Source organism: Hipposideros armiger, unplaced genomic scaffold (genome assembly GCF_001890085.2).
Source record: "Hipposideros armiger isolate ML-2016 unplaced genomic scaffold, ASM189008v1 scaffold_522, whole genome shotgun sequence".
Taxonomy (NCBI): domain Eukaryota; kingdom Metazoa; phylum Chordata; class Mammalia; order Chiroptera; family Hipposideridae; genus Hipposideros; species Hipposideros armiger.
In genome coordinates this window covers 901,903-926,581 of record NW_017731872.1, presented here as the reverse complement: position 1 = coordinate 926,581, position 24,679 = coordinate 901,903, and the positions used below count along the sequence as shown (strand labels likewise).

The 24,679-nt window shown below is 42.2% G+C and overlaps 1 protein-coding gene across 20 annotated transcripts in view; it reads right to left on the bottom strand.

Moving 5' to 3' along the window:
- LDLRAD4 (low density lipoprotein receptor class A domain containing 4) overlaps nt 1-24,679 on the bottom strand; it is a 578,686-nt gene that overhangs the window by 320,122 nt on the left and 233,885 nt on the right. For 17 of the 20 annotated variants that reach the window (XM_019668244.1, XM_019668230.1, XM_019668249.1 and 14 more), the window contains one exon: nt 10,510-10,975. The exons of 2 other annotated variants lie outside the window; for them this stretch is intronic. In XM_019668244.1, coding sequence (XP_019523789.1) covers nt 10,510-10,549 — 40 coding nt within the window. In that variant the 5' untranslated portion in view covers nt 10,550-10,975. Of the gene's footprint in view, nt 1-10,509; nt 10,976-13,872; nt 13,958-24,679 lie in introns of those variants that run through there. One more of the 20 variants, XM_019668246.1, reaches the window with a different exon arrangement.

Genomic DNA, 24,679 nt, shown 5'->3' with positions numbered 1-24,679 from the left:
CCATCTCTCCGAGAGCAGCATTTGGATCATAGGTCTCTGTGGACACTGATAAGCTGGAAGGAAAACACTTCCTGATAAGGCTGGCCTTGACCACATTCAAGGTACAATCCAGTCATTTGTGCTGACTACAGAGGTTGTAGGTTCTAATCTCAGCTAGTCATCTTAGCAGGGGTATGACCTTGACTTAACCTCATGTCTCGGTTTCCTCATCTGTCAAAAGGGCTTCATAATAGTACTTATTTTATAGCATTGCCTTGAGGCTTGAATAACATTATGTATGTCAAGTGTTTCTATACGGAAAGTGGCTTAGAACATTGCTTGGCACATAGTAATATTCAATTACTATCATTTACTCTCTCCATAACCCTCAGCCTGAGGAAATAGGAATAAGGCACCATATGTACATATTTATGGTATACTTAGTCAAAACTGGACAACAGCAGAAGGTAATCAGTGAAGGTCAAGGCTGGGTGTTTAATAAAGGGGAAAAGAGGCTGACAGCTTCAGTGCCAAACTGAAGCAGTAAGCAGAGTGTGCAGGATCAGTGGGGTTCCCAAACTCCCGCCTTGGAACTGGCACTCCCTAGTACAAGCATCAGCCTAGGTACAGGCTATCAGAGGATTGTTTCCATGAAGTGAGCTACGACTGGAAGATGCAGGCAACACCTGGAGCCAGGTACACAGAGCAGCTAGAATTCGAAGGACAAGCAAGGAAATTGATTCTAAGAGTCCCAGGCCAATACCAACTCAGCAGACTCAGAAAGAATACCATCACCAGTTGCTGCAAATTGGTGTGATGCAGAGGGTGAGGACAAGAAGGATCTCAAATAATATTATCCAAGGAGATGCATGAGGCAAGAGGGGCAGGGGATCCTAAACCAGCAACAGGGAAGAGTGCCGCTCTACCAACACCTTTTTTTGAGTAACAGCTGCCTTTTATCTGTAATGTTTCTGGAATGCTGGCTCCTGACCCTGGTCAGGCTGGACATTCTTGAGGTGGTCACAGCAGAGTCTCTCAACACTTACACAGTCAGTCTCCTCCCTTCTTTCTAGATCACACATGATAGTTTGGGAGGCCAAGCATCAGCCCAAGTCACAGAACCTACAGTGACAAAAGGAGACCGCAAGAAACTGTGAGGTTCTAGCCCACTCCCTGTGCTTTCCACAGAAAGTAGCCTTCCAAGATTTCCTGGCTTAAACTCACATTTTCAGTGTCTCCAACTTCACCACTACCCCTATCTAAGGAGAATGAGATTCCAGACATGCCAGCCGAGAAGTCCCCAGGATACCAATCTATACTGATACCGAGAACCAACATAGCACTGGGGGCCCCAAACATCTTTACAAATATCAACAGTTGGGGAAAACTGCATGTATCATGTCTCCGTGCACGAGTACACTGTATGAGGTTGGAAGCAACGTTATGATCAGTGCTCTATATACGAAGTGAGTCCCAAATATTAACAGGTTGTTGTTAAAGTGCCTTCTAGGGAAGGGGGCTGCTTACTCGCGGGGCCCCTGCTTTCCTGAGCGGGACCCATGTGTTTACAGCCAGCAGCGCAGGGGCTGTGGGACACCGGCAGCCCACACCAGTTCAGCCTCTCCTTCCAATGAGAACCAAACAAATATAAAAGCAGTGCCAGTTCACTGGCCTGTCCAACTGTGGGTACACCTACCTCAGTCCAAACCTGCCTTTAAGCCAAACGAGGCGCTTTCCCTCACACACACTTTCCCACATGTCTTTCTACCCCCTCTTCTCTCCATCAAGACCCACGCTCACATCTGAGCTCTTCTGATAAACTTGACAGTATTGGTTCTTTTTTTTTTATTGTGGTAAAATATACACAATATAAAATTTACCATTTTAACCATTTTTAGGTGTGTACAGTTCTGTGCCAGTAAGTACATTCACATGGCGGGGCAGCCATCACCACCAGGAGCCATTCTTGCTTTCACTCCTAAGCTTTATAAAAGCAGAAAGACATAAAACTGGTAAGGTTATGTTAAAAAGCAGGCACGTAAAAGTCTGTCTTTTCCCAGTTAGAACACAGGCATCACCATCTCACAAGTGCTTAACATGCAAGTTCAGTTTGGAGCTTCAACTTCCTGTCTCTTTCTCTGTATGTCCCTCTCGCCCTGCATTGGATTCTAAAGGAAACAGCCCATTTTTCTCTGCTCTCCCATATGCTCGGAGGAAGCTAAGGCAACAAAGTGGGAGACACCAGGATCCGGCTCCATTACACACAGACCTGTGTTTCAGCTCTGGCACTGCAGCTGCTGGTCATCTTGGCCTTAAGCAGGCTCTCTCTGGGCCTGTGTTGTTCCCTTACCAATAAACCTGAGATAATGTGAACACCTCCCAGGGTGGTCAGAAGGACTGAAAGAAACTGCCTATGTGAAAACACCTGGCAGAGCGGACAATTAATCTTCATTCCTTATGTCAGCTCTGTGAATTATCGTATCTGAGATCAACGATAGCATAATTCCAAAAGGGCAAGGAAACTCCCTTAGTTTTCGGAAATTTTGTCACAAAAGAAAAAAAAAGTTTACATGATAAGACCAGCATGGTTTCTCATCTTATTCCTGATACGATGGAACCCTGAGCCTAGACACTGCCTACAGGTATACAGATACACACACTCTCATCCTGCATCTGGAACCAAGAGGGATCTTCCTTCCACTGCTCTGGAATACTCTAAAATACCAAAATCAGCTGAAAGAAAAAAATGTCCATGTTACTATATTCACTGCTATTGGTTAAATTTTTGTAAGGAAACCATAAAACATCCACCCAGAATTTAAGTGTGTTTATTTCTGCATCCCTTTTCTGGGTGTTCACAATTGAACATAGCGTCCTGAAGTAAGTAGATGCAGACCTGTGACTCCATCTTAGGCCCAAAGAGGCACACACCCATGACCTATGATGACTGCATGGGGTCACTGTCCCCCAAGGTCGCTGGAGAAGAAACCATCACTCAAAGGCTGTCTATACAGCTGGTTTCCGATCCCACATGGGCCAGTGATGCTGCGCCCTCTACAGCTAAGATGGTGAACAACAGCTTGACCCGGAGCTGGGCTGCCATGAGTCCCCGGCGACAGCGTAGGCTGCAGTGGGGCTGCAGTGGGCTGCTGTGAGCTACCGTGAGTGGCCAACAGCCAGCGTGAGTGGCTGGCAGTCGGCATAAGCTGCCATGAACGGCCGTCCAATGGCTGTCGACCTACTGCCTCAGCTGGGAAGAGCTCAATGATCACAATACCAACATGGGCCAGTGAAGTGACATCCTCCACAACTATACTGAAGAACAAAAGGACAGTGACTTGTTTGTTTACCTTTCCCAATTCCCCAACGCTACTCCCCTCCCCCAATTCCCCAATAAAAATATTTTTTTAAAAAAGGCTGTTTATGAGTACAGGCAGGTAGAGTGACTGAATGTGGAGGTAGAAACCATTATTGATAAAATATAAATGAACAAAAGACAAAGCTATATGCTGAAGATGTCCATGAGCAGAGAGGTCAGGGGTCTGCGCAAAAGTCCTCAGCCTCTCTAGACTATGCTCCCAGCTCCACGACAGTATGTGATGCATCTGTTCTGCACCAGTTAACAGTATAGCTCATGACAATATCAACATTGTGAGCTCCAGGGAGAGGGATAGGGAGGCTCACAATTATATTTGAGAACTCACCTTAGAAAAAGTGCTACATACCCCATTACTGAATATCACTATGGTCACCTTTGAAGTACTCCCCTTGGGAAGCTATGCACTGATGCCAGTGCCTAGTCTACCCTTCAAAGCAATTTTGGAACTATTTTTTTGGAATAGCCATCAGAGCTGTCACTGTATTACCCTTGATGTCCTGAATGTCATCAAAATGTCTTCCTTTCAATATTTCATTTATCTTCAAGTAAAGAAAGAAGTCATTGGGGGCCAGATCAGGTGAGTAGAGAGGGTGTTCCAACACAGTCATTAGTTTACTGGCTAAAAACTCCCTTACAGGCAGTGAGTGTGTGAGCTGGTGCATTGTCATGATGCAAGAGCCATGAATTGTTGGCAGAAAGTTCAAGTAGTTTTTGTCTAACTTTTTCACGTAGCCTTTTTAGCACTTGCAAATAGTAAACCTGGTTAACTGTCTGTCCAGTTGGTACAAATTCATAATAAATAATCCCTCTGGTATCAAAAGAGGTTAGCAACATCATTTTGACCCTTGATTTGGACTGACGGAACTTTTTTGGTCATGGAGAACTGGCTGACTTCCATTGTGCACTTTGATGCTTTGTTTCAGGGTCACATAGGTACACCCATGTTTCATTACCAGTGATAACACGGCCCAAACATCTTCTTCCCTCTCCAAAAGATCTTGGCAAACTTCGACTCTCCTTTGCTTTTGCTCATTGGTGAGCTCCTTTAGGACCATTTTTGCACACACCTTTCTCATGCCAAGATTTTCAGTTAAGATTTTCCTGTTTCTCTATCAATGTTTCTTTGGTCTGCTATGCTTCTCACAGTCAGCTGACAATTCTGACACACAATTTGACGAATTTTTGCAATGTTTTTCATCAGTTCTGCTTGTTACTGGCTGCCCTGACCTCTCTTCATCTTGACGCATTCTCTCCCCTCAGAAAAACATTTAATCCATTTGTACGCTGTCGTTCTCTTCATGGCATTATCCCCATAAACTTGGACTAACATGTCCCTAATTTCACTTCTGCTCTTGGCAAGTTTAACAAGAAATTTAATGTTTGTTCATTGCTCTAATTCAAGCTCAGACATTCTCCCGACAGCACACAAAAACACGCAACAACTCTAATGAACACCACTCAGCAAGACACTGCCACACGTCGACACAAACACAGCTGTGAGACACTGATATACCAAGGTTATGAAACCTTACCGAGCTGTTTGTACAGTGCTGCCAATGTAAGTGCATGGTGGCAAGTTCGCGAACTTAATTGACAGACCTCTGTTTTTAACTCCAGGTTGAGGAGTCCAGACTCTTTTTTTAGGAAGCAATAAGGAGCCACAGAAAATGAATGAAAGCATAACAAAAGCTGCATTTTAAAAAATATTGGCATAACTACAGAGGGGAGAGAATGGAGGAGGGGAGACAGACTGCCTCGTTACATTTTTTCAGCTGCAGCACTTTACATATGTCCAGCAAGAGATCCATAAACATGTGTTCGATAAAAGCAGCCCCGTTAGGGGACTGCTGCATCTGTGCAGGCAGGACAGCAACACCTACCCTGCAGATAGAAGGAGGGCAACATCATAGACCGGCAGCACAGGCTGTCGGGACCTCTTTCTCCATGTTTTTCTTTCGAAATAGACTTCAAGGTCTTCTCATTGGGAAATGCTATCAACCATTTGCCTATTTGGGACCTTCATACTGCGCAGTTTCATATTAAACTCTGAAAAGTTCTACAGTAAAGAAACCAATTTAAATTTCTTCTTCCAGAATATGACCATAAATCCACCCCATCCTTCTCCTTTCTGAGCAAAATTATCTTAACTTATTTAACAACTAAACCTGATTATTCTTTTTACAGAAAGACTTGTAAATTCTACAGGAATTTGGTTCATTTACCTCATTACCAAGGTAAAATGTTTTTTCTAACATTGAATGAAATGATTCCAAGAGCCTAAGAAAATTGTGCAAAACCTTTACAGTATCTAAGGGTGGTGTTGGGAGAGGAGGATATACATAGTGATAACCGAGGCAGGGTGCCTTCTAAGTCACCGAGAGTACAGTAAACCTCAGACGAAATCTCCATCTCTATTAGGACACTTGAGTGGAGCACTGACTGACCCATCCCAAAAGGATTCCCATTTCTATCTGCCCAGAAGTACTGGGGGTTTGTTTTTACAAGATTCTTATCTTCCTGGAGTCTATTCATCTATATCATTGCCTCCATGAACTATAGCCACATAGAAAGACTGCCTGAAAGAACAAACACAGTAAACTTAGGATGCTTGCGTTTTTCCTTTGCCTAATTGAAATATTAGCATTGTCATCATAACTGTGGCACTCAGGTAGCCTTTAAAGCAGTGTGCTGCAAATAGCTCCACAAACATGCATTAATCCCATGACATCCCGCAGGGCAGGGAGGGCAGCTCCCTCTCACAGCTGAATGGCTGGGACAGGCCACAGAAACAGTGAAGAGGCAACTGGAAGAAACTGAACTCAGCGCAGTCTCAGAAGCTAGGATCAACCAATCCCTTTGGAAATTCAACCATAAACCTTAATAAAGTTCACATCTTTGGACCTAAAAATTGTGTTTCTTGGACTTTATCCTAAGGAAATAACCCAATATACAGAAGAGCTTTTTGCACAAAGGTGTTCATCAAAGTATTATTCACAAGGGTAAAAATTGTCAAAAACTGCAATACTCAACAATAAGGGCACAATTTCAAAATTCAAGTACGTATACATAGAAGAATATTATGAAGCAATTTTAAATCATATTTATAAAGAAAATGCTCATAATGTAATGTTCAAAAAGAATGACCAGGTTATAAAATTGAATATATATTATGAACATAGTTCTGTAAGAAGAAATTTGCACAGGAAATATTTGCAAGGACACAAGCCAAAATGTTCACAGTGGAAAAGACCATGTCTTTTGTCACAGATGACAAGACCATGTATGGGTGATTATTTTTCCTAATTAGACTTTTCTGTGCTTTCCAAATTTTCTTACAATGAGCAGGTATTACTTGTAAAAGGGAAAAATTAAGTTTTTTGTTATAAAACAATATATAAATAAAATCATTTATAAATTATATGCTCTGAGAAAATTGAAAACAATGTATAAATTCCTTTATGCAACAAGTGATTATCCTAAGACAATCATAATTAGGAAGTTGAATTTGCAATATGTATCCATGTGGGTATACCTACATTCACACAGGAAGCAAGATGTAACAGGTAACTTCTAACCACACAGGTGAGCCAGCAGTGTCATGGGGAGAGAGAGGCCTTCCAAGCTCCCACCACCCATCACAGTAATTTCACACATTCTAAACAAGCAGTAGACTTGCCATGCAAACACAGTTTCACACGGGTCTCCCAGCCTTCCCTCCCAGCCAGACCGCAGTCCCTAAGCCTTTATTAAATAGGAATCTTGAGCACCCACCTTCCCCATGAGAACTAAAACATAAAATATAAACTGCCAAATTTTTAAAGTGGAGGTACGGCTAACTCTATAGTGACTTTTGTCTTGCTCTAAAACAAGATTAAAGACAAGGAAAAATGCCTCATCCCTTCACCATTTAAGATATCTAAAGGAAGTCTCCTTTCCATTGACATAGAGAGAATCAACAAAATCAGTGCAACTTCAAGTCCAGAGACTAAGATGCTAGCATCTTCAGTTGCCCTGAGATAAGAAAAGACTACAGTCAAAAAACATATGAATAGCAACCAACTAAGGCTGTGGGAACCAACCTCCTACTCACCTCCGTCTGAGACTACAGCTTTACCCAGCTGACAGAGGATCAGTTCTTTCATCCTACATCATAAGTAACTGTCACCAACTATGCGGGCCAAGAAAGATGAGAAGGGCAGGCAAAGAATAAAAATGATGAGATGAGTCTACAGGGACCCACCTCCAGAGAAGGATGGGTACTTACATTTCCTTTATTTTACCACCAGCTATTTTCTAGAGATGTTGGGAAGCTCAAACCATTGTCCTACAGGTGCTACAGGTACTGTGCCCGGCTCTAATAACTAACATTCAGAACTTAAGTTTCCTTAAGAATAAGCAGATTAGTTAATTCAATCATCTCTGTTGAAGGAATGAGACAACTCAGTTTCTTTTCTCAAAAACTGACTCTCCCAACCCATCCCTCGAACACCACTTTCTGTACAGTGCCAGCTGTTGTGCTTCCCAGGCTTTCATGTGCACCGACACCTCAAGATCTTGTGAGGATGCAGGTCCTGATTTAGCAGCGTTAGGTGATGCAGAGACCAATTAAATCCCTATCTCTGAGGGTGAGACCCAGGCAGCGGTAAGGCTCCCCAGGTGAGCACCAAGTATAGCTGAGGTTGCACACAGTGCTAGAAGATTTGGAAAGGACACCAGCTCGATCTAACTCCTTGGCTACTCTGAGTGTGCCCCCTGCACCAGCAACACCAGCACGCTAACACTGGCTTCAGAGTTGTTATAAAACTGACAGAGGTAACACAGGTCAAGTATGCAGTCAGTTCTCTAAAATATTAGTCATGGTTATTATTTTACTACTAATAGTAGTATGATTATTATTCAGGTGGGCTAATGCAACTGAGAGGAGGCCAAATTTGTAAAGAAACAGAGTTCTTGAGAAAACTATGAGCTAGAGGAAGATAAGAAAATATGAGCGGGGGAGGAGCTTCAAGAGGATGGCTGAGAGCAAGCGTGTGGGGAGATGACACAGGGCCCTGTCCATAGCCCACAACCAGAGCAGTAATAGTCACAGTAACAGCTGCCATTCGCTTGGGCCTTAATAAATGTGCCAGGCACTGTCCTTACTACTGAGAATTCTCCAGGCAGAACCTAGGGGCTTCCATTATTCAAAGCCTACTGTCCCAAGGCTCCAGACTCAGGTCAGCAGGATCCTGAAGGGATAGACGATTCCTTTCCCTCAGGGCAGAGGACCTGCAGAGTACCCCAACACGTGGTGAGGACTGGACACAACTATGTAAGTATGAGCTCCAACAGACCAGCGCCAGGTTCAGGAGAGCGAGGAGACTGTGCCTAGAAGCCCACCTCTGAACTAGTCTACATTGTGAACCATGTGCCAATCTTCCTCAGGTTCTTTTTGTCCCATCTTCTCATCCTTCTCTTTTCCTATTCCCTCTTCCTCTTAGAACTGCTTCTAAGAGCTTCTTTCCATGCACCACATAGATGTCTGTCCTCCCAGCTGTCTCCTGGAAAATAGGGAAGAAGAGTTTGAAGGCAGTACCCATGGCCACTTCACAGAGGTGCTTCGTGTCACAGCTCTGCAGGTCACCCTCTGCCCGGAGGGGGAGGTGACATTCCATGAAGGAGCAGCTTATGTGACTGTAACAGCTTAAGTGTACACATTAAAGGAGGACAAAAAGGGCATGGTTTCAGGACAGCCAGGCTGGAAGTCTGAAGATGGTCCTAAAAAGCTCAATTTTGTGTATTCTTCTGAATCTATGTTTAAAAAGCTGTTACACTCATTTTCAATGGGCCATGACCACCCTAGGAGGACCTTCTCCAGCACCACCCCCAAGATGGAGGTTCCCATGTTACAGATGTAAATGCCTAGAGGTCTAAGGAGTTCACTCAAAGGTCTGAGCACGAGAAGCAGCAAGGCCTGGACCAGGCAACCTGGCTCCACACTGGGACTCCACATCAGGAAACAGCCGAGGCCTGGAAAGCTTCAAAATCTGTGTTCTGTGTCTCACATATATTGTCTCATTTTCCTCAAAGCAGCACTGTGAGAGCTGCACAGGACCACCTCCATTTACAGCTCAGCAAAGGCAAATGGAAAGATGCTCAGTGAATGTCCAGGTTCAGAGCTCTAGTCAGTGGAGAAGGCGGAGACTAATCCAAGTCTGTGTGCCTCCCAAGCCTAAATCACAGCCTCTCTCCAGGCACTCTGACAACCTGACCTGCTCTCTCCACGAAATTTGAAAAGCTACAAACTTTTAGAACTCACAGGACCAGAGAATATGGTCACTTCTTGTGATTATTCTATAATCCTCCCTTTTTAAAAAAAACAACAGCAACAAAAACCCACCTCTTTTTATGTAAAACTGTTTTTCCTGAATTCTATGAGGGTCTTCAACTTCACAGACCCCATTTTATACACAAGGAGCCACAGGCCCAGAAGAATTAAGTGGCTTCCTGGGATGTTAAGCAAATCAGACAAAGAACCAGGACCCAAATTTAAAAGCCCCTGTGTCTCAGGCCATGACTCTAGGGCATCAGCCAGACTAAGCGGTTCCCTGCAAAATGTTCAAACTGGCAGCCAGGGGGAAATCAGTGTCAGATAGTTACACCAGGGCTTCTCCATGAGCTCATTTCTAGGAGAAGCACCCTCACTGCAAGGCTAGTTCAGCAGAGTTGCTACTGCACCACCATTTACACACAAACAAATCTGAGGAAAAAAACTAAACATGGGGAGGGAGAGGTTACTCATCAGAAATAATTTTTTTCACTCCAAGAGTCATCGCAGTTCTATAAAAAAAAACCACATTCCCTATATATTGCTCTGCAAGTGACACATTTCCTTCAGCGAACAGTGACTTGCAGGATATTATGTGTGCCCTATTGCTCAACAAAAGCAGAATCATAAAATGTCAAATGCTTTTTCAAATTGCTACTTAGAAGGAAAACATGTTACTGTTTTGTAAAAATCAGACACCATCTCAGCCTAGGCCCCTTAAGTTTGTATGGCCTTCAGTTCATAAATGCAAATGTACATTCATTTTATAAAGTTGTTTGGTATTTTATTACCTATCAACTAAGAGTTGAAATAAAGTTTTCATTTAAGTGTGGAGGATTCTCACCTGTGAAAGCATTTGTGGCCTGAAAACCAGCTTCCTGCATACTGCTCCTCAGACAAGCCTGTGTTCCGACTCTTAAGCTGTCCTGTCAAGAGGAAACCGCCTGGGCAAGGCCTCAGGTCACTTCCATCTTAGCTTGTCGGAGTCCATCACTCTGCCCCGTCTGGCTTTTGGTAGCATTTGATGCCCACCTGCCTTGCTCCCCAAGAGCAGGCAGTACCTGGGACAGCACCCAGTCCAGGAGCGTGCACACTTGGGGCACACAGTCACGTCAGCCGTCCAGCCAGAGAGCGTAGGCCATGGTGAGCCCAGGAGCAGAGGATGCTGTCCCACTGAGACCTGCTTTTCCACCTTAGAATGATGGCCTCCTCAGCCACTCAGCAGCCAGCATCTTCCACCGATCACAGCCGCTCCAGTGGAGCTAGGTATGGTCTGATCTGCTGCTTTCTGTGCTTCGCCTCTCCCCTTGCTGAAATTAAAAAGAAAGAGATCACTTTCCTGGTGACCAATAGGAACATTAAATTTAGTAGACCTACAGAGGCCAAAAAAGAAAAAGAAAAGGCCACCCAGAGCTATGCTCATGACCACAATCTGGGCACTGGGGGAGCTCTGGGGAAGGGGTAGCTACGGCACTTTTTCCTGAGTACCTGTAAAAGGGTGGGAGAGCAAAACAAAACAACACGGGGTTCACTGCTCCAAACCTCTCTAAGGACAGTTACAAAGGTCACACAATGTGCAAATGTCCTTCCCCAGGTTACTCGTAGTTCACAGACACCCTGAAGAAGCCCATTTCCCAGGCTTGTTCCCGAGGTCTTAGGAGTGCAGTCTGAGGTTCATAACCACTGCCATCAGCAGTCTAGGAAGGACTCAAGTTTTAAAAAATGACTCTTAAGGGGGAAACAAAGGCCCATGTTAATTTTTTTAGAGTGGAAAGGAAAACCAAATTTAATCTATAAACTATTCCATATATACTACATAATAATAAAAACAGTTTACAAAATACTTTCAGATATTTCAATGTTGTTATAGTATACAAGAAACAACATTAACAAGAATGTCAGAAGCCGAAAAGACCAGACTTTTAAAATGGAATCCCCAATATGAATCATCAGTATTGGAGAAAAGAAACTTTTTTCATTACTATCACTTCATTCTATTCCACTTACAGCCAATTTTTAGAAAATGTAACCTTATTCCTCTTTTTCACCATCAAACTAGAGAAAAGAAAAAGAATTTAAGAAAGCGCATAACAGAAAGGAAACCTCTGTTAAAACCTTCATGTTTCTGTAAATATAAATATTAATATAATAAAATACCACTAATACAGATTAACTATAAAGAAGAACATTGGGTGTTAGTGAAGGAATTTAATTATATTAAGAAATTCAATTGTACTGCCTTCATGCAGCTGCAGTAACAATATCTGTTAAGGCGTAGCTTAGTAGGGGTCCTTAAGTTTAATGAGTAGGTAAAAATTTTATTTTAATTAAAAATCATTTATATAAATGGTGGTTTTGAAGTGCTTGAAGATGTGAGTAATGTTTTTTCTATGAATTTAAACATTCCACATAAAATGACCAACACACAGTATCAGCATCCCAAAGTCCTGCACGAACTTCTAAAGTAAACTAATCATGTACACAATCGTTACCAATTTTAGGAAGTGGAATTGCCAGATAATAACAAAATCCCACCTGCCCTAAAATCTTAATTTTCTTTGCCCTTTTCTATGATGCTTTCAATGCACAGAAATGTTAGACTTTGTTCTTTCTCTGAACTCAGAGACAAACTGAAATGTGGTGAGGTTTTTGTTGTTTTATTGTGGGGTTTTTTTTGTTTATATTTTGTTTCATTGCAAAAGGTATGCTACCTCGCTTTTTAAGAAATGAAGTTATCCTATATCATATTTCAAATAGCTATGGGAAAGATTAAGGCAGATGTGGCTAGAAATAGAAGAAACAACAAAGTGATTTTTCTTTTACTGTCATTATCACACTCACAGATTCTTAACTTTACTTCTTGTAAAATGGAGGCATTACCACAGGTGTGTAACAGCTCATTTTACGGCTCAGGCATGGTCTTGACCAGGATTTTCAGGGCATGATGTGTGTGATTCCCAACAAAGGATGAAGGGACACAATTGTGTTAATTCATTAATAGATAGCCTGCATATTCCTACATACACTCTGAGTCTCCTCATATGCAGTTTTCAAGTTAAAATGAAACTAGAAGGGCTATAAATGTTTTCTTCCTAACCGCTGACAACACAGAAAAGATATACTTTCTAGAAATATACAAGAAAGAGATGGAGGTCTCCCGAACCAGGAGTCTTTCTTCTGTTCAGTGAGGGACTCAATCATCTGGAACAGGGCCAGAAACCCAGCCATGCTCAGTAAGAAAGTGTCAGATGACCCAAAGGGTTGGGAAACAGCAGTCTGCTTTCACAGTTTAGTAACCAACCAAGACTCAGCAAAAAGGCAGAGAAGCTGACAAGTACTGTCTCCCCTGCTTGTCCCGATCTGTCACTCTCGTGTGGCTCTTGCTCATGATTTTCTGCTCACCATCTAGTCTCAGCTCAAACAACCCTCCTCAGAGATGCCCACTTGATCATCCCCCAGGCTAAATTCAGAACCCAGATACTAGGCTTCCCAGAACTTGCCATAGTCATGGCTTCACACAAGGATTGTGACCGCTTAGTGTCCATCTCTCCCACTAGACTTTAAGCACCATGAGGACAAGAACAGTGACTGGCTGACTGTCCATTTCCCCTCAGCACCTAAGACACTGCCTAGCACCTGGTAGGCACTCAGTAAACACTGGTTTCTTGGATGGATGGATGGATGGATGGATGGACGGATGTCATTTGTGTTCAAAGGGGTACAAACAGAAGGGCTCAGCAAACACCTACAAAGCAAACCCACCCCGAGCCGTGAACTGACAAGCAGTGGTTCCTGGGCTGATAGACTATTCTGCAGTTCTGACTCTGAGCCCCTGAATTGGCAAGAGCTTTTCCTACCACGCCACTAGTTAGGATGAGACAGTGATTATGAGCAATTCCCACTGCACTCACACTTCACAGAATGTCCTATCTAGTAAAGGCCTGTAGAGGTCATTGCTTTAAATTCTCTCAAGCCACAGAGAGAAAACTCTAACCCCACAGAGGTAAAATAACTTAGCCCCCAAAGCTAGTATGCAGAAGACTCAGGACTAATGCCTGGGTCTCTTGCCCCTACAATCACTGTTCTTCCCATGCTACTTCTAAATCTCAGATAGTTCCCTAAACCAAAATGCCTTTAAGTGATAATACTCATATCAGGAAAGCCAAGGGGGAAAAAGAGAGGAAACATAAAGAAAGTGGAAACTTACCCAGGATGCAAGATCACAGAGTAATCCTGAGCCACATGTTAAGAGCCCCCTCTACAGCAAGCACGCTACCATCATTCTATAGTCTACACACACACACACACACACACACACACACATTCTACTTATACTGGGAAGATGGGCAGGACTAACCAGAAAATAAATTAATTCAATATTGCACTTGAAAAATGTCATTAAGTCCCTCCCATAACAGAGCAACAGTTACTAAGGAAATAGAGCATACCAAACAGAAAAACACCCCCACAGGAAGGGACATTTTTTAAAAAATATGAACACCCACAAAACCTAACCAAGTAAGTTGTGGAATATGTTTGCTTTACCACTTGTTCATAAAAACTTTTATAAAATGCAGTCCTCCTAGGAATCACTGGGGAATGAAAACTTAACTGCATTCAACAGATCAGAGGTTTCATAAAAATACACTGCAAAAATAGATATATGCAATTCAGGAAACACTCAGGTCACACTCTGGGCACAGAGGCCAAAATCCAATAGAGAAGTGAAACAGCCTTTTTTACAAAATCTAGTAACATTAAAAAATTTTGTAGTGCATAAAGAATTAACACTGCAGTTTCATTTTTTATTTCCTCTCACTGTGGACAGACTGTTTTGCTGGCCTAGTGTCGGTTACCTAGGTGACAGCTAGACTAAGCAGCCTGAAGGGCTCCAGGCCATAGAGACTCTGGGAGCTAAGGCCCCGTGCCTGTGTCTGGTGAGCCATCACTGTTCTACCCATTAGAGAAGTTCCAGGGAGAAAGGAACACTGAAAGATGAAGAGAGAGTTCTAACCTTAACAACTGAGGCACTGTTGTAAATTCAGAACATAAAAATTGATACATTAAGAGTTATACTGGCCGGCCGAGTAGCTCAGTTGGCTAAGAGCTTGCTCAAGAGTTTGAGCTCTGAGCAACAGCAGTTTGATTCCCGGCCCAACCTGAGCTGCTGCTGAGCTGCCAACAGGTGGCAGGATGGTTCAGCTAAAAAAGAAAAAAAAAGGTGGACTGTTCTGCTTAATAAAAAAAAAATCTCAACTATGGGCTAATTTTAGTTCAAAGTGGCAATGGACTTTTAGTGAGGCAGATGTAAGAAAAAATAGAGAAAAGAAACCTGAGGATCTGTTTTTGACAAGAGCTTGAATCAGGTGTCACCCTCCCCTCGTAGAGAGACACCCGGCTTCTCCACATGAGTTCCTCTACCTCATGAACAGACAGTTTAGACCTTAGCAACTACCAGTCAGTCTCAAGATTTCCTAACAGCAAAAAAGGAGGGCCTTAGAAAAAACACAGCTCCTGCCTGCATATCAGTACCCATGGTGCCTATATTCTCGCCTCTTTCTATGGAGGTTTTTCTAACAGAAACCTTTTCTTTCTAATCTTTGTATCCTCAGCATTGATAATGGGGACTAGAATACACCAGGTCCCCAATAAATGCTGGTTATACTGCACTGAATTGCATCTGAGCTTCAGCTGGGTCATCTCCTTAGCACTCTATTACCTCTATCCTGCCTCAGCTGCACAAAGTACCAAGGGCACAATACATAAGGAGCCTGCTGGCCACAGGGCACTCAAACCCTGGCGGGCACGCCACGTGGAGAAACGCCAACTGGGAGTCTGAAGCACAGGAAGTGCCAACCCCCCTAACATTTAAAACACGCTCTAATGAGAACTTTAAACACAAACAGGCCAGAGGACAAAAGGCCAGGCTCTGAGTCAGACTACCTTGGGTTTACCTCACTCCAGGCTATGTGTGATTTTGGCAGTTACTTAACCTCTCTGAACCTCAGTTTCCTAATCTGTAAAATGGAAGCAATGAGGGCGCCTACTTCATAGAAGTATGGTGCACTGAATGAGGAAACAAAACACAAAACACTGGTCACTAATAAATATTAAAGAAATAATAGTGGCTACAATGATTACAACTCACCTCAGCAGATGACAAATAAATTATGTCTGAGAATATACCCCATCCACCCTCTCTGAGTTCTTATCTGACCTAATTAGACACATCTTACCTCACAGTTAATCAGATGATGTGGCCTGTTCTTTTTTTTTTTTTTAAGTTCTCAACAGATAAAAATCTAAGCTCAAAATCATTCTATGTCAGCTAAAATTAATAACAGAGAGAAACGGGAAAGGATACAAAATTAGAGAAAATGTGTGGGTGAGCTATTTGGTATGAAATGTGGTAGAAAAGGAGAAAAAAGTGGCAAAAAGGGAACTTGCTTTTAAACTTGCTCTTGATAGTCAATCTTTTCATTTTTTCATATTGAAAAGTCAAATTTAAAAAACAGCAATAGACAGTAATAAATAAATTTAACCAAGGTTTTCTATCCCCTTGCCAGAAAATAATCATGCAAGGTCTGCCTCTCTTCTGTCCTTTTCCCTCTTTGATTTGTTCCCTTTGTAAAGTGCTGATTTTTTAAACCCTTTATGTGCTTTTCTTGAGCTTTGACAAGGCCCCACAAATGCAACTGCACAGAGAGGACATCCTACCAACCTTTCCCAACAGCTTAATAAATTCAGTGCTCCTCTACACAACAGGAGGTGTTGGAAAAGAACCGCCAACACTTTAAAAGCTAATAAAAATTGATCAACAATAAAACAGCTGATGCACCCTACAGAAATGAACAATCTACATAATTTCATTTCTTGCATTAGCAAAGGAGTTTCCTAAATGTCCCTGTTTACAAAGCTCCAGACCAGCTCCACATTGGCCTCTTTAATCAAAAGACACAGGAAATGCCTACATTTTCATTAAGTAGTTTTACCTTGTTTGTTCATATTCATTTTCTGAAAAATATATTCCATCAGGAGAACAAAGAAACTTTCCACTTTGCAGCTTTTTACAACTCAATATCCAGTTTGAGGTGGCTAGTAGTGGCTATAAATACCCCAAAATATTTTTCTTAGATATGTCCAAAGAAAAGTCTATCTTGTCTGGAACAGGCATGGGAAAAAGGAGACATACAGTGAGCACCTGAGAGGCACCTCGCTGACACCTGGGACCTGTAAAGCTCTGACCAGCAGCCAGCAGACATCAATATCAGTGCTCAATTTAATGCAGGTACAACTGTGGGTCTCTCTCTCTCTCTCTCTCTCTCTCTCTCTCTCTCTCTCTCTCTCTCTCTCTCACACACACACACACACACACACGGTTGTTTAGCAATTTGTGCCCTGGGAGCAAGACTCCTTACTGCCTGAATATGCTCATTAAAACAAAATTGAGGAGAAGTCCTCCTTACGTGTGGAGAGAAAAGGAGATTCCCATTGTCTGCAGAGCAGACACAGATACAGACCCATCCCATATTCTCTTAGAACTTAAACTTCCATTCAACTACTGTGCTGTTTCTCTCAACTAAGGGAACTAGAAGAAAAAACAATATGCAATGTATCACACATCACCCCAGGATGATCACAGATTCTATGACTACCTTAGAGAAGCCACAAGTTCTCATATAAGAGCTAAAGCTACCATTTGAATCATACCAAATTCTGAAAACAGAATTCATTTAGCCGAGTCAGTTAGCTTTGACAAACAACTTAATCTGATCACAGAAATCCAAGGAGATAAACATTTCAGCAGATGTCTGAAAAAAAATGTAACACAAAATGGTACTGTCTGAGGTTGGCCCCCAGAGCTGATGTCACCAGCAGCAACCAGTCTGAGAGTGTGACAAACGAGCTCTCGCTGGTACAGTTACACACAATGATGAACATTACATCTGTGCAAGGCCCGAGCACACCAAGCCATTTGACAAGCAGTGCCTGACTCCACATATATTAGGGCAACACTGATTGAGTTTCACGTCTTCCTGGAAGGCTGAATGAGGCAGGGCCACGAAAGTGTATCTGTCCTGAAGAGCAGCTGTCAAAGGGGGCAGAGAATTCAGAGAAAGGCTGCCTGGTATTTACTAATGGGACTATACAAACCCTGTCCCTGTGTGTTCCGGAGACCTCCAGCCAAGCAAAAAGAGTTCATTAGACCAATTTCTGCTGCCTTGGTAACAAAGGCTATGCATGTACTCTTACTCAGGGAAAGAAAATGAGTATTATTTATGGGGGAAAAACTACAGACAGGTACTTCATGTCCCACCCAGTAGGCCAGGCAGTGGAGACGTGCCCTCCTGTCATATAGGACTGGCCCCTCCAGAAGCCCAGTGTGATCAGAAGCAGTCTCTTGCAGTACCTTAGGCCATGTGTTTGTGAGTTAGTGGAGTTTGCTCAGCTTTAGAAGCACTTATCAGCACCTACTGAAACTATCTCATTCCAAATAGTGTACTCAACCAGGCATCAGTAACCTTGATGCTGAGTGAATCTGTCTTACATGTCCACCATCAGATCTGGACACGAGAATACCTGAGATACCACCAAAGAAAACTGCAGGGCTCTAGCAGCAAGAGGAAATTTTGGAACCTGAAATCACTGTTCTTGTTCCCATCACTTTGCAGTGTTAGCTACACAGTATCTGTGAGGCCTTTCATGATCTAAGTATGCCAGGGACCCTGTCAGCCTGACAGGAGACTTTCTCTGCATTTAAAATAGCATCTTCTTTCAGTTCTTCCTTTTTTCCTCTCAAAATCTAGCCCTTATTTATTCCCTTCCCCTCTGGAGTCGACAAGTAGGAACTGACTCATTCTAACCCGTTGTGCAGTGGAGCCCTCAGCAAGCTTCTTCAGAAAGAAGCCCTGAGAGGACCAGAGGGAGGCACAGGTGGTGGAAGGGAAGGGAAGGCAGGAGGACAGGAGGGGACTTGACCACAACGTACAACATCTCCTCACTCCCTCACCTCCCTACAGTCTAGTGAAGTAAATTTGTTCCCTCAAACAGCAAGAATGAGCATTTGATTTTGTTCCTCACAGGAAAGCAAGCTGTTGCTGCTTTTCACCAAAATACTCTCTCTAGGCCAGTGTTCCCAAAATACCCCAAGAGGAAGCATGCAATCATCAAAACTAAATTTTGCCCATTTTGACTTAAAAATAAATATATTGATAAATACATTTGAAATAGGAAAATGCCCATATGTAAATACACAAAACTAACATCAAAGAGCAAGGAACTGCCTGTTTATTTGGGCTGGCTGGTTGGAGGAAATGATAGAGAGAATGGGGGGGGGTGCTGATAGCAGCTCCCATTAGGTGACAAACTATTGCAGTCAGGGACTCTGCGAGCCCCCTTGGCACTGACACAGATGCTCACTCCATGGGGCGCTCTGTGCTCAGAGAAGCCAGCACGGCTTTGGGGTCAGACAGGGCTTAGAATGACAACTCTGCTGAGCAGCCCGCCATATCCTATCAGGCAAATTATACATCTTCTCTGAGCCTCAGTCGCTGCATCTGTCAAATGAGGCATTAATATAACTGTAAGACAGTTGTGACGACTAAATGAGAAAATACAAGAAAGGTATGCACGTGGCATCAGAACATCTAGCAGGCCCTCAAGAAACAGTTATGGCAGCAATGTGGTGCACAGAAGAAGGGCAGGATGACACTGTTTTCAGACCCTTGGAAGATGTGTGGAAGGGGTGGTCAGTCAACCAGGCTCTACGAAAGGTGGGAAAAAGAGAGGGGAAGGGAAAGGAAAAATACAGCATCTCAATGAGACCCGCTAAACTCCATTCTGTGGTTGAACACTTAAAGAGTTAAAATCCAGGGCCTATTAGATTAGAATTTAATATGCTCATCTTCAAATAATTACTTAAATAGGTCAACATCAGGTGTGTTTACCTATTTCCTTACCAAAACTTGCCCGTTTAACTAAGGCATGAATCCTGCCCCTGCTAACCGGCCCTCTTTCACTCCACTAGGCCTTCATTCCCACCGCTACACACACAGCCAGTCAATATTCACTGCACACCCACTAACTTTTGGGATTCCCCACATCAGACAAATCACTCCTATTGAAATGACTTCTCCCTTCACTTCCTTTGAGTAAAAACATGTTATTATATTCAATAAAGCTATACAAGAAATAATAGCTAAATATGACATTTAAGTAACTTATATCAACACCTAAAAATGGCTTCCTGGAAGAAAAGGAAATAATTGGCATTTTCAAAGATACTTTAAGAGCTCTATTTCTTTTCTTCTTCTTCCCCCACCTCTCCCCACAGATGAGTCATGGCCACATTCAGAGCCACGCGGATCCCTGGCCTAGAGATAAACTTGGGCAAAAGAAGGTTTTATAGTGAGGACAGAGGCCATTGAAATTTAAAAGCAGTCTAGCTACTCTACCGCCATCACTGTCTCTTCTGGTTACCATGGAAACAGACCTCAGATCGCCAAAAACAGGGTAAAGATAGCACCATGCCCAGTTTCCCTGCAATCTGTTTCCATGGGAACTGGAAGAGAAGGGAATGGGAGGCTGGGTAGCTAGACTGCCTGCAAATCTTCATCGCTGTCAGGTGGAGATGCCCGCACTGCTGGCACACTACTAGTCCAGTGGCCTGCACACCTCCACAGACTCTTCAGGTATGACCTGTCCACCCTTATATGAAGTCTCAGAGAAAGGGAAGCTCACAGCAGGCTAGACTGTGGGACCAAAGCCAGCTGCAGACCTCCAATACACACTCAGCAGTGAGTCACCTCCTCGAACATCCCTTTACCAACCACAGGTGATCCATTTCAAACCAGTGGTCCTACATCTGGTTGGGCAGCAGGATGACCCCAAACCTAGAGAATCAATATCTCAGGGGGCTGGGACCAGGATTCTGTAGTTTTTAATCATCTCCAAAGGTGAATCTAGTGCTTGATCTTTCTGGGAAACCAATGATCTAGACCAATGTTTCCCAAAATTTAGGGTTCTCATGAATCCTGTGGGGGCCCTGGAGAAAAGCAGATTCCAATTCAGCTGAGATGTTGCATTTCTAACCAGCTCCCAGGGAATGCTGATGCTGTTTGAACAACATCTGAATAGCGAGTATTTAGACTCCAGTGAGTTAGCCTCTAGAACCTTCTCTATAGACCAAAAACTGGGACTACAGCTATTCCCACAGTAGCAACTTATTCCCATCTTTAGCTATCAGTCCACAACCAGGCCAGACCTCTAAGGCAGACAGCTCTGATGATGGAGGGTGAAGAGGAGTCAAGTCATGCTTCCTATTAGCCTTCCTCTACCTGTTTTCTCTGCCTCCAGAGACAATCTGTGTGGACAAGAAGGTAACAGAATAGTAAAAAATTATGTATAATCATCAGGGGAAAGAAACATGACTGTCTCCTCCCAATCTGATTTCTCTGAGAAAAGTAAAAGCAAATTCTATATAGTTGAAGATAAAACTAGTGGTGGAAATTGTATGAAATATTGAGAATATTTATAAATACAGATTTTTTATACCCAAAGAATGGAAATGTCCACATCATTTTAAAAGAAATGAGAGAAAATTTTGAAAAACTCTACAATTATTATAGAAAGTAACTCAGCTGGCCTTAAAATCCCTAGCCTAAAAGAAAATGCACAGAGGAAAAGCAGACTCCACATTTCAGCTAAATATGCAGAGTAATACAAAAGTAATGTTTATTTCTATACTAAACCACATAATAGTTTTAAACCACATACAATGCCAGTGTGTTATTCAAAAGCAATTCACTGATTTTCTATTTTAAGAAATCTCCATTTTGCTTACATATAAAAAGGGAACTATTAATATTTCTGTTTCATTAAATACATTTTGTATCTCCTTTTCTTGTATCATCTTCTTGATAAAGCATTACATATATTAATCTTTGAAAATTAAAACATGAGCAAAGAATTCAACTTGAGAAATAATCTTCTGATTATAAAAATGTAAAAGGGGAAAAAAATCAATTCTTTGATTAGTCAGCACACAAGCAACAAAGAGAGCTCAGCATTTTGCACAGTGCTGTAACTGCAGGCAGCCAAAGAAAACTTCGCACATACAGTCTGTGACACACATTTTCATTCCAACGAGGCAAAAATATACATAATATTTATTTAGACATGTGAGCATAATGTCATATACAAACTTAAAAAAAATGAGTTAGTTTTGAGACTCCGTTGCTTTTTTAGGTTCCCAAAGCACATGAAACCAGAGTGCAACTGCTGTGATAAAAAAGTGAAGTCAAAATGAGGGATTTCTATATTCACTTAAAAGACAACAAACACACATACACAATAATGAATTAAACAGGTGTAGTATAGGATGCCAAAGGGGTTTGAGCTGTTTGGTACTCCATTAAAAAACATAAAAATAATTGGGAATAAATGCAGAGACATGCTTACACAAAGCTCCACTGAAATCTGTTAGTTTGCGAGACCCTAACCAGACAATCAGTTGTGAGTATTTACTGTGTACATGTGTTTAGTTTGTGTTTACATGAAGAAGCAACTGGAGCAGAGTCAGCAAACTTCCTGTAAAAGACCAGATGGTAAATGACTTTGCAGGGCATGCAGTCTCTGTCCCTACTCCTCAATTCTGTTATTAAAGCATAAAAACAGCCACCAGAAACAACTCATAAATGAGTATGATGTGCTCCAATAAACTTTATTTATACAAACAAGCACTAGCCAGGTTGTGGCCTATGAGCCATAATTTACCAACCAATGGACTAGACTACGAACTCCTTATTTGGGAGGAAATATTCAACTTTCTCTCCACAGTTTCGGGAAAGGAGGAGGAAAAAGGCTGCAGGATCTGATACCCATTTTTCAGTCACCCCTGAGGAACCTCTGGATTTTCAATACCCTAAATGTTCCAGCATTTCCCAGCACTTACATACCAGCTCCATACAGATGCTACTAATGAACACATAATTATTTGTTGTGTGCTGTTTGTATTTTCCACATTTTTTCTTGCATTTACTTTATCTCCTTCACTAGATTCTAATAGTCCAAAGGGCAATTCTTTTTTATTTGCATTTTCCCTTGGAATTTAGCTTAGTGGTCAGCAAAAGATACTGCTGACAAACAAATTCTCCCTTCTTCTCAAAGGGTAGGTAAAAATATGGCTAAACAGGGAAAAAAAACACCAAAAAAACTACTATCTTTTGTATTAACCCCAATGCAACTTGTGGCAGGTCAACCTTATAAAGGCCAAGTGTATGACGGACATGTTCACTAGAACTTCCTGGAGATTAGGTGGCCTTATCTGATAGTGTCCCCAGCTATGCACATGGAAGTATCTATTGAATTCAACAATATATAAAGTATGATGAACTGCATAATGAACTAATCTAATTTCTTACACTTGAACAGAAATGTGGAATCTAGAAATAGGAAATGCTGTTAGATATCATCCAGTTCAACTCATTGTCCCTCCCATATAAGCAGAAATTATGACTCAGGCATCACCACAAGTCATGCAAAGCTGGGCCTAGAACAGAATATAAAATCGAGTTAAATCTAATGCTCTTTTAAATATAATATAAGAATTTTTTGCTGTTTTAGGGAATTGTATAATGAATCTGGCCTCATAAATAAAAACATACATTAGTAAAAAGTTGTTTGTTACCTAATTGAGAAGCTCCTTGAATCTGGGTTCTGACAGACTCAGTCTGCCTAGTAGAAGGCATACCAGTTACTACTTACAGTGTTTACAGAGAAGATTATGACAATCTTCAGTGATGCGACAGAGACAATCTAAAGTTGTGGCTTGGTATCCAGCAGCAGCAAATATGGAACACCATGCCTCTGGGGACAGCCCCCAATCTTAAAGCATGCTACATTATCCTGTGTCTCAGCTGCATTTCACAGCCTTCATTCTCAGTTTCTCTGCAGACTGTTTCCATGAAGCATCAGAGTGAGATGAACACAGGCAGCAATTTCCAGAGACATCTAAATACTAAAGAAAGAGAGCCTTCTCTGCGGCCATTTCTACCTCTGCCACTGGAACCTGGTTTCTCAAGAACAAAACCTTCCTAGAGCCACTAGCTTTGTCTGAAAACCTTGATGGCATATTCTGATGAGAAAAGGTAGAAGGATCAAAACCCATGAAGGAGACACTGCCCACATCTAAAATCAAGGTAAGGCCTGATGTCATAGAACATGGTCAGCTCCATGGACCATTCCAAGCTGTTTCCCTTGGCCATTCTGGCAGAACAGGAAATGGAAAGAACGAGTTTTTATTATGGTGAATAATAAAATTTGCCTTATAAAGGTGAGGCAAACACTAAATTATGGAGGCTCTATGTAAAGTACCTGATACAGAGCAGGTACTCAAGTATTTTATACTGAGCATCATCATAACAGAAGTCATTAAAGACAGTCAATACAGTCAACTCAAGTAAACAAAGGCAAAGTGAAAACTAGTTTTCAGTGTTTAATCCCAGCCTACATTCTCTATGACACATAACATAGCCCCACATGTCCACCCTTTGCCTTTTCTTCTCTGGGCCCATAGGGATAGGAATACAGGCCACAAGCCATATCTCTCTGCATCCAGGACTTTAAGTTCCTATAGGACAATGTACCTCAAACTTTGGATTGTGACCCATTAGTGGACTATTTAATTAATGTAGTGGATCATAACCAGTACTTGTTTTTAATAGAGACGGAAAGAGAGTACATCTCAGGAAGTAAGGGTGAGTACTGCCTTAAGAACCTTCTATACAGTGATATACATGAGGTCAGACAATTAAGTTCGCAAACTGGTTGCAATGATGCTGCTAACCTTTATTGAGATCAGAGGGATTATTCATTATGAATTTGTACCAACTGGACAAACAGTTAACCAAGTTTACTATTTGGAAGTGGTGAAAAGGCTGCGTGAAAAATTAGACAACCTGAACTTTTCACCAACAATTCATGGCTCTTGCATCATGACACTGCACCAGCTCACA